Source organism: Phaenicophaeus curvirostris, chromosome 9, assembly GCF_032191515.1.
Source record: "Phaenicophaeus curvirostris isolate KB17595 chromosome 9, BPBGC_Pcur_1.0, whole genome shotgun sequence".
Taxonomy (NCBI): Eukaryota; Metazoa; Chordata; class Aves; order Cuculiformes; family Cuculidae; genus Phaenicophaeus; species Phaenicophaeus curvirostris.
Window position 1 is genome coordinate 8,750,628 of NC_091400.1, and position 13,687 is coordinate 8,764,314.

Sequence of the window (13,687 nt, forward strand, 5' to 3'; positions counted from 1 at the left end):
ATACTTTAGTGGGTTTTTTTTTTGTTGTTTTGTTTTGTTGCTCTCTTTCTTTCTAATTATTATTATGTTTGTTTAACAAGTTGGAAATACTATGGAAGGATGAATTGCAGCCTACCAGAGTGGTGTTTATGTGGCTGGAAACAGAGATTGTATGTTCCATGGTTGAAAGAATGACATCAAGAAGTGTAGAAGGTGTTTAAAGCTGGAAAGACTGGTCTTGTAATGTTTCAGGACTGTGTCTGTTAGAGGGAGAGACGTACTTGGGAACACTTTCTCTGGTCAGTGATGGATGCTGAGCTGTTGTCTTGGTGAGGGCCAGATCAAAACCAGCCAAGGGAGTAACCTATCACTGAGGCGGCATAGATAAAAACCCAGCGCTTGGCTGCCCCGCTTGGCTCTTTTCTTTGTTAGTGGAGACATACCACCTGCAGTAAGTCCTACAATAGGTGCTGACTTTAAGCATGTGACTGAGGTGTGTTATTGAAAGACCTAGTTGCTCTGGGTTTCTTCTATGAGAGGGAGAGGTGCCTCGGGAAAGTAGCACACTCTAAGCACTATATCAAATATTTCGTATTTTCATGTGTTTATGCTATCACTAATGAAACATGCTATTTGGAATAAATATTTTAGCTGAATTTTTATTAAAACTATACAGTGTTTAATGGCAATATTAAACATATATATTTGGTTTTGTCTTTTTTCCCCCTGCAGCTGTGACTCTGAAAATAGGTATCTTGGAAATCCACTTAGGGGAACATGCTACTGTGAGTACTTCTATTTTTAATGTTCAGTACTTAAATGCTGTTTACATGTTATGTGAAAATTTCATTTCTTTGGAAAACCAAAATATTTGTCTAAAGATTTTTCTAAAGCTGAACACGTTGATATTTTGACTGAAAAAAAAAATACTCCACTGGGTTTTTCTGTTGCTTTGTCCACAAGAATGAAAATTAGAGTCTACTAAAGATAATTCCTTATGCCTATGTTGGAGGTACTGACTAAGCCATGGGGTTATTCTCTTTATCAGTGTAACAAAAGGAATAAGTAATTTTGTCATTGTTTGAAAGACAGCATTTGTGGTGGTATATGCAAATAGGCTAAACAGCACCATTCCTGGGGACAGGCTGGATGCTTTAGCCAGTGTGCCTTCCAGGGCCATGATCCACAGCTGCTCTCCAGAGTATCATAAATGATACTGTGGGTTGTCTCCATGTTCTTACTGTTGTAGAAAAAGCGCTTCAGGCAAATTTACATTAAAGCATTACATTTTTGATAGTCATAGCGAAAGAGCTGAAGTGATGAGAATGCTTATTCTCCATGTGCAGAAACCCCTTAGCGAGCTCTGCCAATTTTGCTGTGCCAATATTGATGATAAATAGTTATTTTAATCATCATAAAAATGAATGGGACATTGGAAAATGCCGTTTTACCTTTTGTGACTTTTGCACATACCTGCTGAATGTCAGACAATTGGATCCAATTGTCTGTTGTTTCCTAACATCATCCCTTCCTTAAACCTAAATTTGCATAAAGACATGAATATATTTATAGCATCCATTCTGATCTTTGGCCTTGTTTTTTAGCATTTCATTTTAGAATGTACATAAAAACTTTGTTTTAGAATCTCTTTAAGGCATCATTTACCTAAAAAAAAAGAAACATTTGTTTATTACTAATGTTTCTTTCCTACCTTGGATGCTTTGCATCTGCAAGGTATGTTTTACAGAACAAAATTGACACATACTATATTACAGACACAGACATATCCCTAGGCCCAAAACATTTATTCCTCTTGCCAGGTATAAAAGAAATTTGATGTGGGTTGTTTTGGTTTTCTTTTCTTCCCCTCACAGACAAGTTAAGTTCAAATGTAATACTTCAAACTGGAAGATAATTTTAAAATATATTGTTTTGAAGACACTGTTAACATTGTTGACAGTTTACATAAAGCAGACCAGTATGAAAATACTCCTTTAAAGTGTGTTGTAGAGATACTGTTGATCAAAGATATTCAATCCCCCTTGTTTGTTGCTTAGAATTTTTTATTTAAAACTAGAATTTTTGTTATTTTGAAGAATAAATTTTTGTGTTTATAAATGTTACATATTTTGTAGATATGGAACTAAATAATGAGTACATGAGAAGTTCATGCTACGAATATAGTGTAATGTAGGCTATTTTGGATATGTGTATCAACACATAAAAACTGACAGTAATGAGATTTGTAGTCCTCGAGCACCTTTTTTTTTGTACTATATTCAAGATACCCTCTCACCTCTAATTTGCTGCTGTTATTTGTCTTCTGTCAGATTTCTAAATATTTTAGCGATCTAGTTGTTCTGGAATGATAATTCATTTCATAGAATCATAGAATCACCAGGTTGGAAGAGACCCACTGGATCATCGAGTCCAACCATTCCTATCAAACACTAAACCATGCCCCTCAGCACCTCATCCACCCATGCCTTAAACACCTCCAGGGAAGGTGAATCAACCACCTGCCTGGGTAGCCTGTTCCAGTGCCCAATGACCCTTTCTGTGAAAAATTTTTTCCCAATGTCCAGCCTAAATCTCCCCTGGCGGAGCTTGAGGCCATTCCCTCTCGTCCTGTCCCCTGTCACTTGGGAGAAGAGGCCAGCACCCTCCTCTCTACAACGTCCTTTCAGGTAGTTGTAGAGAGCAATGAGGTCTCTCCTCAGCCTCCTCTTCTCCAGGCTAAACAACCCCAGCTCTCTCAGCCGTTCCTCATAAGGCCTGTTCTCCAGCCCCTTCACCAGCTTTGTTGCTCTTCTCTGGACTCGCTCCAGAGCCTCAACATCCTTCTTGTGGTGAGGGGCCCAGAACTGAACACAGGATTCGAGGAGCGGTCTCACCAGTGCCGAGTCCAGAGGGAGAATAACCTCCCTGGACCTGCTGGTCACGCTGTTTCTGATACAAGCCAAGATGCCATTGGCCTTCTTGGCCACCTGGGCACACTGCTGGCTCATGTTCAGTCACTGTCAACCAACACCCCCAGGTCCCTCTCCTCCAGGCAGCTTTCTAGTCAGACTTCTCCTAGTCTGTAGTTGCACAGGGTTGTTGTGCCCCAAGTGCAGGACCCGGCATTTGGCCTTGTTAACCCTCATGCCATTGGACTCTGCCCAGCGGTCCAGCGTGTCCAGATCCCTTTGCAGAGCCTCCCTACCCTCCAGCAGATCAACACTTCCACCCAGCTTAGTGTCGTCTGCAAACTTGCAAACTTTAATACTTTCAGTGGTTTAAAACTTTGTATATAAATGATTTTCAGAGTTATTTTATCTGGAGGTAATAAGGAGCTTGTGCTAATTTAAAATAATGGTGTTCTGTATTTCTTCATTTTGTGGTTGCTGCTTCACAATGCAAAATAATTTATTTATTTGTGGATAACTGAGTGACCTAAGATTTCAATGACAATTGCTTATCAGCACTGTCCATTATGTGCTAAATCATGTATTAAAATATATATATCTCATAAAGAGATGCTCCAATTTCTTATCTAGATAAGCATTTTAAAATATGACTTTATCACAAGCCGTAATTTATATAAGAAATTGTTTCACTTCTGTGCAAAATGGGCATTTGGATGGTACTTTCCTGTGCTTATTTCACTACTTTGTAAGAAGCATTCTCTTTAGACACTTATATTGCTGCTTTACTACTCCCTGATGTGAAGAATATTCTTATTTTTGCAGCACCAGAACAGTAATTGCTCAGGAGGGAGGAAAATATTGAGGAAAACCAGACTGTATATAGACATGCTTATGTGAGATAAAAATTATAGACACATTTGTTTCTACCCCTTAAAATCGATATCAGTGAATGGTAGGAAAGGAGGAATTCAACTACTAATTTGCTGCAAGGTTGGGATCTTCTTGAGGAAAGATTTAGTCATACCCTTGAGTTTCGCCATCTTTCAAATGACCAGTTTTAATTTTTCACATTTTATCTTTTTTCATTTGTTCTAATACTGCCCTAAATTGGAATATTTATCTAAGCGAAAACCTTAGGATTCTATTCTCAATGTATGGCTAACTTTTGGACAATTTTGGATGACCTCATGTTCTCTTTAACAGCAGAATGTGGATTGAGAACACTTGTTACCTTAGAGGAGCTTTCTGCGACTTGTGATATTGTGAATACCCTCTGCCCTATAAAACTTCAGCTTTTTTTGTTTCTTTCAGCACTCCGCCCAGCTTACCTAGTTCTTGCCTAGTCCTCTCTTCCCTCTTGACTGTCATTGCTAAGTCAAGCCTAGGAAAGGGGAACAGACTGCTGCTGGTGTAGGTTCTGGTGTTAACATCAATAGGTTGTTTAAGATTGTAAATAGACTCTAAATAGGGTTAGCCAGTGGGATAGCACAGTTCATTTTACTTTCTTCCTTATTTAAATGTTTCCTTTCATTGGATCATAGATGTCCTGAATTTTCAGGGACCCACAAGTACCATTGAGTCCAACTCGCTTTCATAGTGAGGTAGGAAAATAACCAGAATATAAATGCTGTACATGGATCTTGTGATGCAGAAGTGATCTGAGCACAAGTGTAAGCAGGAACTTTACAGGAAGGTCTAGCATGATCAAAGGGATCGAGATTTATATACGAAGTAGCATGCTGAAAGTAGGGACTTAATGTAAATACAGGTACTGTGCCAAAAGGATAAGCACAGATAGCAACAAAGCCATCAAATCCCAGAGATAACAGGAACAGTTTGTTAAACATCAGATTTCATTCTAATATGGCATTTCAAAGCACAACAGCAGTGGACGTGAGCTCTACTTTAAATTATCAAAATTTACTAAAAGTGGAGTAGGAGATGCCTGATAGACAGGGCACGCAATATTGTATTACCCAGATTGTGTGAAAATTGTCGCCCACTGCTTCTATTAAAATCATTTTCATTCCATTCTTCATGACTTCACTGCATGATTGAAAAAGCACAAACAAACTTCTCAGAGAGAAAGAGAATGAGAACGAGCCTCACTGGTACAAAAATTAGAAAAATATTGGATGTATAAGAAAGCATGAGCAGCTGCACGATGGGCTATCCATTTGAGTACCCTGTTGTTGGTAGTGGCTGAATATGAATGCTAGGGGAAGAGTATAGTAAATGGACAAACATAGTGATATTTCTCTCTTTGCATACAACAATTTGCATTTCAGAAACTTTGTAAGAGGGAGGATTTCTTGAGCCAAAAGTTACTGATACACCACTGTTTAGGAATATCAGAGGAAATCTTATCAAATATTTCATACACATAAGAATTATGAGTACACAAAAAAGCTTCCTGAATTTAAAAGCCACAGTTTTGTTTCTGCATGTAAGTATTCTTGTAGGTTGAGTACAAATGTGCTTCTGGATTGTGTCTCTGTTTCTGGTAGGGAGGCTCTGTACCCCTAGGCCTTTCTGTTAGAAGCCAGCCTTTCTGTGAATGATCAGAAGCCAATTCAATCCATATAAATGAATTCTGATTGGAGGCCAGAGATGGTTGTGCAGCTGACTTATGCGTGTACACAAACCATAAATATAACATTTTTTTCATGGTGCATTAGTATTTGATGTTGTTATTGTTCTTTGATATCTCAGACAGCATGATGTATAACACTGACACCAAGATGGCAAAGTATGCATCCAAATTGCTGGATTAGTTCTTTGCATGTCGGCATTAAAAAGGCATTGGTGTTGGAATCACTGCTTCTGGGTGCAAAGCAACATACAGCAAAACCAGATGGTTTTAGACTGATTGGGAGGAATCAATGGGACAAATGCCACTAATGTGATTTTGACCTGGGTTATAAACAGCCACAGAGCTTTAAATGGTAAATAGATAAATAGTTAAATCAGTGTTCTAGAGAAGATGAGAGTTTAAATTTACATTTCATGATTTGTTACTATACAGACAGTGGTTTACAGGCATGCCAACAATCACTTGTTTTGAAAAGATGTGATACTCTGCTTCATAAACCTCTTTTAGATATTTGTATTTCTAAGGTCAAAAACTTTCCAAAATATCTGGTTTATGTACGTTACTTTGACTGTCACAGTTCCGATACCACATTTGAAACACAAAATACAGAAGATACCACTGCGTGCAGAGCATAAAAGCTTACAGCAAATCAGTATTGTGAATGGTAAATTGTATTGCTTGCCTGCATAGTTAGAATTTCCAGATGAGTTGAGCACTCGAGTTGCCTGTCCCACCTAGCTAGTACCAGTCTAGTAGCCAGCTAAGAAAATGTTGAAAAAATGTACATGCATTTGCATACCTTAGTTGCCTATTCCTTTTTACACTTTAAAATCATGTTTAGAAGCATTTTTTGTTATTTCCGGGTGCTACCATCAACCATGAAGAGAACAAGTAGCTTCTCCATTTGGCTCTGCAGATAGGTTGCTCTTTTAGAATAGGCAGCTCACTTTAGAGAGTGAAACTTTTATACATTTGTGAAGATTAAGATTTTCTTGGCAATGCACAGTAAGAATGTAGTTGCAATGCAATGAAATTACAATAAATTAACAGTTTTGATTAATCTAGTGCTTATCTTTGGGTGGACAGACAGTTTTGTGGATTGGTGACTATGTGTGAACTCAAGAAGAAGCAGAAGCTTGCCTTTTGCATTCAGAAGACGAAAGCTATGGAGTTTACTGTGCTGCACAGCAGACCCACTTTTAGGTTTGTTAGAGATTAGAAAATGGCCTTTGAGACGGATTAGAGAAACCAGGAATGAACAGAGGTCAGGAGGGGTGGGTCACTTAAAAAAGAGAATTAAAATGGCATGGGGCTTAATGAATCATGGCTTCTCGTAGAATTAAAACCTATGTATTGATCATTTATTCCACATTTATGCCTTTTATGGAGATAGTTGTTGGATTTACAGCCTTTAAAAGAGGAAGCATGAATATCTGTACATAAAAGAACCTGAAATAACGTGCAAATTTTATTTTGACTATTACCTTAGCTTCGTTGTGTTTCCTTCCACAGATCTTAGGGGCATGGTTTAGTGGTGGACTTGGCAGTGTGAGGTTTACAGTTGGACTTGGTGATCTTAAAGGTCTTTTGCAACCTAAATGATTCTGTGATCTTCTAATCTTTCTCTTATTTCAGTGTTTTATGAAATATTAGTTGTGTATGGCTTCACAGACTCATCAGCCACTATTTCAAGTCTCCTGGGATGAAGGAGCCTTAAAGGTCAGATGAACTACAGAGCACTGTCACTGCTGAACTTTTCTTTTCTTTGTGGACATGGAAGGAGGAAATGCAAAGCCAGAGAAAACATCACTGAGTTCTCAGATGTTTATCACTAAAAAGATGTCTAGTAGGAAAATAATATTAACTGGGTTTTTTTAAGTTGCTTTTGGATACATTTTATTAGCTTTTTTTTCCTACTTACAGTACACAGCAGGGGGAAAAAAAAGCAATTGTATGTAAACTACTAAATATTTTGCAAAACATTTTGGGGAGTTACCTGAATAATTGTTTTATGGCTTTACCATGCCATTCTAAACTCAGAGCTATAAGATCATTAACAGTGTTGCTGGTTTCCTTGGTGTACATGTTGAAAGGATAGCAATAAGGAGTTCTCTCAGTATGTCAGCAATTCACAAAGATAAAGAATGATACTTTCATGTCCTACATTGGTGAGGAAGCACGAAAGGTATGTTCAGTGAAAACTGAAGATAATACCTGGTGTCTGTGCTGAGCTGGGGAGAGAGAAGGGAATTTTGCTTCTGGCTGTGGAACCTCACAAATATTCTAGCCCAGTCCTGTAGCTTCATTAGCCCCATGACTGCTGACACAACAGGACTTCAAAGAGGGTAAAGTAATGAAAGTGCTGTTTTCAGTAGCTGTTACATATATTACAGCATGTTATAAATTCATAAAAAAAGTGGGAATTAAAAACAGTTCCAAGAAATCTCACAAAATACTGTGCCAAAATTTCTCTTGTGGTCTGACTTGCTGGCAGTCATGTGGCAGAAATCTAGGTCATCGCCTTTACTGGAGGGTGGACGTAACCAGATAAAAGCAACCTTTGTAAAGCGAATTGTTCTACGAGCTGATGGGTGCTGGATCTAGAATGACAACTTGATCCAATTGCCCTCAGTTTGAGGGTGGCACACTGAGTTCTACCATGAATTAGTTCTTGAGCTACTCCAGCCCTGCTACTTGAAACTTTTCTTCTGAATGTAAGCTGTTTATGCTTCTTTTTCCTCATTGCTCCTCAGCTTTTGTTTTCCATCTGCCACTTCTCTTTTGCCCCTTCCTAAAAGTTGTTACTGCTGGATCCCAAGCTGGTAAAATCAGTGAGATTTAGTCCAGAGCCCATTCCAAGGTGTTCTGCAGCGTTGGGGTTACCACACCATGAGGCCACTCCTCACTGAATAAGAGACCTTGTGTGGAGCTGCACTGGGCCAAAGGAATATTGGCTTCCCTTACATTTTCATACTATACTGATGTCATACCTTTTTTTTGCCTTATCTTTTTAATAAAATAAATTACAGATTTTACCTTTTCCACTTGCACCAATCAGATCTCACAGCAAAAGAGCACAGTTATGATGATTGTATGCCAGTCAAGAAATACATGCATGGTCTAACAGCTGTATGCAACCTGTCAGCAAGAAAATACAATGTGGATTTTAAGTATCCTTTGTGTAGGGAAACATGCATGTATGTTCATTCATGGACTTAAAGCATGACATCTTTTATTAAAAAATAAAATATGTCAAATAAAGCTTACACTAGAGGTGCCCATAAAGCACTAGGTGGCAGACTTGTTATACATAGAGAGAAATTAAACTCAAGAACATTCCAAGGAGAGTATTTTAGAAGATTAATAGCAAGTAGCACTTTTAATAAACCTTAACAGAGATTTTAGAGATATTTAAAACTTATGTTGAAATGTAAAGGGCATAAATAAATTTTAGCTATTGAAAATGTGTTTGTTTTTGATGAGTTGTGAGCTGTATACTGGCAGTTAGATGCTTTGCTACTGATTTGTAGAATTCATGTTTCCTTTAGGGACAGCATTAATTTAAACTAAATACATATTGTAATTGTAAAACTGTCATGCTTGACTTAAAATAATGAGTTCCACCAATTACATCTAACACTGATTGACTTTGATACAGACCGAAACAATTTTTATTATTTATATATACAGTAACAGCAATGACTCACATTGTAATTTGAATATATGGGCTTATACAAATAAATTCTATTTAAAATGAAATCTTCTTAGTCTAGTGGAACAGACGATAGTTTAAATTAGACAGTTCTAGGATGGTTTGAGAAAAGATCAGCCTCAATGAACCTGCCAACACAGAACACATATAGAGCAACAGACAAATGGAGTCTTTGCCCTGATCTAAAACAACCATGCATCCCAAACTGTCAGCTTCCAGATTTAGACCAATAACCACACCAGGAAACTGAAACTCCTAATAAAGTATCATGATCTCACCCCAGGTTCTGTGTGCTCATTTGCCAAATGGCTGGTTGGCTTGCAGCTTTTTTGGGAAGGCTAAAGGAACAGTTTTGCTACCAATCATTTTCATGCTTTACTGTGAATTGCAGAATCTTTCCATGTATGTATTTCCATTATTATTATTATTATTATTATTATTATTATTTGGGGATTTTCTCTGTTTAACAACACACACTTTATTTTTGAAATGAGGTTTATTTGCTTACTCTGATAGCTTTTGCTGATGTATCAGTGAATTTACTGACCAACACCCCCTTGCAGATACTATTTAATAATTTTTGCCACAATAAAGTAATTCTAGTGACTATTTATTTAGATATACCACCCTAAGTTAAAATAACATGGCCAGTACTCTAGGCAAACTAACTTTCTAACTCCGAAGGAGAAGAAAATAATAGATGAACTTTATAATGCATGCAAATAAAAGTCTGAATTAGAGGTCTTTATCACCTGATGGACCGTTCCCCAGGTCCCCTAACTATTTTTCATATTATTTATCATGAAAATAGAATAGGTAGTATTACAGTAAAATACCTATTAGTATAAAATATAAAACAATATAAATTATGCTAATTAATAGAACTGTAATGTTTGTAAAGATTGACGAGGCAAAAGTGAGAGATACTCGATGGCTTAGAGAACTCATTCAGAAGAAATACTTCGCCTTGTAGGGGACTGTAGCCCATGTGTGAAACAGTTTTTTAAATGAGAAGCAAAACAATGCAAGTATTTAGTCATATGCAATGTTTTATTTTGTTGGTATATTAAGCTGAGGTACACCAGAATGAGTACTTTTTGAATCCTTGCTGTGTACATGTTTGTTTCCCTAATGTGTCCACAAAAGCAAGTGCTGTCACTCCTTAAACACCTGCGAGGCCTTACAGCTCCCCAGCACTGGAGTCGTAAGAAGCACATGGGCTAGGAAAGGATTCATCAGTGTCCCTTTACCTTCTGACAATGAAGAGAAACCCTTTGTGGTGGTTTTACAGTTGCATTGCTTCCCCTACTGGCTTCCCAGAGAAAAGAGCGAATTCTTGATCAGTGGGACTTCAAGGAAAGATCTGTAGCGAAATCTTGAGCCACTTGGAATAAAAAAAGAACTGAACCTCTGACTTTAATAAGCAAGTGGCTTATGGCTCAAGAGAGAGAATTTGTGTTGGTTCCTTTGACTGGGATTTATTGGACAAACTAGCATATTATTCCACGTCATCTGGGGTACTTTTCTCCACTGGCAAGTATGATGCACTTAAGGATAGGGTAGTCTCTTCCATTCTTACAGGCTGAACACCTAATGCAGCTGTCTAGGTGTCATAATGTATGTTATTCATGTGTCTTGGCTCCTGAGCCATCTCATCTTAGCACGTATATTTCTCAAAGTTGAGAGACCAGTCAGTAATGTTTTCATCGTTAGAATTAGTGTTGTGAAGACTTTGCAGAATATTTGAGTGAAGGACTCTGTAGAATTTAAATAAATTGAGAGCCATTTCCGTCTCAAGATGATGACACAACCTTGGATTACATAAACTTCAAGAAATCTTCTATTAGTTTAAATGTGGACATTGTCAAGTTCAACCTTCAGAGCAGCTAACTCAGCTCAATTTCAGCATAATGTAAAGTAGCCTATGAGTCCTTGATATTAATTTATTATTGCTTTTTCTTAGCTTGAATTGTGAATATTTTTTTTAAAATGTGTTCCAGAAATATAACCCATTGACAGCAAAGTGTAATTTGCTGGTCCCTTGTTATAAAGGGTAATGCTGACATAAAATGGAAGAGCAAACTGTGAGATCAAAAAAGAGCAGTATACATTAGCAAAATAGATTCAATAGCAAACAAGACATTAAGGGAAAGTTGAAGAATGTATCTGTCAAGGACTATGAGGATACAGCAGTAGGGAAGTAATATATATGTATTTGATTTGTCTTTTTATGCCATAAGTAAATAAATATGTTTTACTGCGTTACCCCTTAAGGAAGTGCCATGGCCAGGAAAAATGACAAGCTATGCAAAACGTGGGCAGAAAAGCCTCAAAAGGGCAGAAATCTTGTCAATTAAATGAGAACTTCAGATTTCTACTCCTGTTTAGTAGAAAGAGGTACCAGTTTGGTTCGTCAAAATGTAGCTTGAGAGATTTTAAAGTGTTGGAGCCTTTTATGGCTCTAGGAATAATTAACGAAAGAGAAGATGAAGAGAGGTCATTATTAGAGTGAACAGGAGACTAAATGGTGGAAAGTGCAAAACTGACTCATCTAGGGAAGATGATGTAGAACTACATCATGCAAGTATGTTCATTGTCAAGGATTGCCTACTGCAATGTATGATCTGTGAAATTCCAGTATAGATTATATGAAAAATTAGTGGTTTTTGAATACTGAGAACAAACAGGCTGTTAATATTCACTACCGCTTACTGTTCCTTTTTGTTTGATAATCCATTTCTTAGAAAAACTGTGTCCAAAAGTTTGGTATCTATCAAAAACTAGGGATATCTAACAATTGTGCTATTTTAAGCTAATCACCTGATAAAAAACCCTCAATAAATGAGAGTTTTATTCTGTAGATGCATTTCAGTTAGCAGTGCTTTTCTTTCCATGGCCGAAAATATCATGAATTAGTGAAAATAAATCTGTATCTAGTTCTTGGTTTATAGAAAAAATGGTGCTAGGAAAATAGAATATTTCTTTTAATCTCTGGCAGCTGATTGAGGTGGAAATCAAGCATTCCAAGTCACTTTCAGAAAGGAGTTAGTGAGGCCTGCTGTGGTGGCCAATGTTCCCTCTCTCAGGCAAAGAATAAAATTTCCCTGAAGAGTGGTTGGCTGCTCTGGGATTGACAAAGCCAGCCTTTTGGCCTTTGTTTTTCCTTCCTCTCTTATTGCCATTCACTTAGTTTATACAATTGGTTTATTATTTTATGTGCTTAACAGCCAGCCCTACAAACTAAACTTGTAGGAAGTGGAGAAGAGTCTGGGTTTATTTTTTCTCAACTTGGTCCCTCAGTACTTTACCCACTACTTAGGGTCGAAGTATTTCCTCCTATGTATTTTAAAGGTTGTGAAGGCAGGATTAGGCAATATTATAGACATGTAATGTCATTTATGAATGTTGGGAAATTGACTATAACATGACTGTTTTTTTCTTTTTCTGGATTAACATTTAATTCTTAGTACAAGCAAAAATTGGTGAGAATGTTGTTATGTAAATCAATATTAAAATTTTATTTTAAATATACCTGACGGTTTTAAATGAAAAGATGTTTGTGTTACTTTTCAAAGTTGTGATGCGAAGGTGTTTTACTGTCCATTGTGTAAGTACAGTGATTTAGTAAATAGTATTCTTTACAAGTATGTGTTTCAATTTGTGACTTAAAAATAGAGGAGACATACAGTGAGGTATACGACATGCATCATTTTTGTCCAGTATGAAGTGCAGTTTTGCTGAAAGTGTTCTGGATTTATTTGTTGTAAGAATTTCTGTGTCTCAGAACTAACATATTAAAATTGTTTGAGAAACGGCAAAAAATACCAGGAAAGTTGAAACATCTCAACTTCAGTTTACATTGTCTATTTTATATGAATCACATGGAGTCAAGGGGCATGGGGTAAGATCTGACATTTGGACTGTAGATTTAAGGTTTCTTAAGCAAAGTTCAACTAAATAATGAGAAAAAGGAAGGAAGAGAGTTTTGAAAATGTTGAGATATTACAGGAGCACCTACTTATCTGTGTATACTTGCAGCCTATTTACAAAAGTGCGTGTACTGTCTCCTCGTAAGGACTGATCAACCAGAGGTTGCCTCTTTGATTGCTGAGAACTGTAATGAAGTATTTGGGAACGAGGACAAAAAATCTGCTAAGAATCCACATAGAAGTTACTGAGTGCATGACTTCTGAGAAATCTGAGTTTATGTGAAAACATGAGCATATACATATATAAAAGAATAAAAAAAATAAAATAGTATTTATATTTTTACCATGCCCAGTGTAATTTTCTGGACATTGATCCATTTTAGAAATAAAAATAAATTTCTTTATTTCTAAAAGGAAACAAACTTCCTTATATTAAAAAGGAAAGAAAAAAAAAAAAGGAGTCTGAAGCCAGACAGTCTCACTTCTGTGCCTGGCAGATCCTCCTGAATACTGCGCTGCGGCACATCAGGAGGTAATTGGTGACAGGCAATAGAGCATCACTAAG

At 37.0% G+C, this 13,687-nt stretch overlaps 1 protein-coding gene across 4 annotated transcripts in view; it reads left to right on the top strand.

The window, feature by feature from the left end:
- The window catches only part of ATRNL1 (attractin like 1), a 491,214-nt gene that overhangs the window by 175,536 nt on the left and 301,991 nt on the right, over positions 1–13,687 (top strand). For all 4 annotated transcript variants that reach the window (XM_069863707.1, XM_069863708.1, XM_069863710.1 and 1 more), the window contains exon 21: positions 712–764. In XM_069863707.1, coding sequence (XP_069719808.1) covers positions 712–764 — 53 coding nt within the window. The remainder of the gene's footprint in view (positions 1–711; positions 765–13,687) is intronic.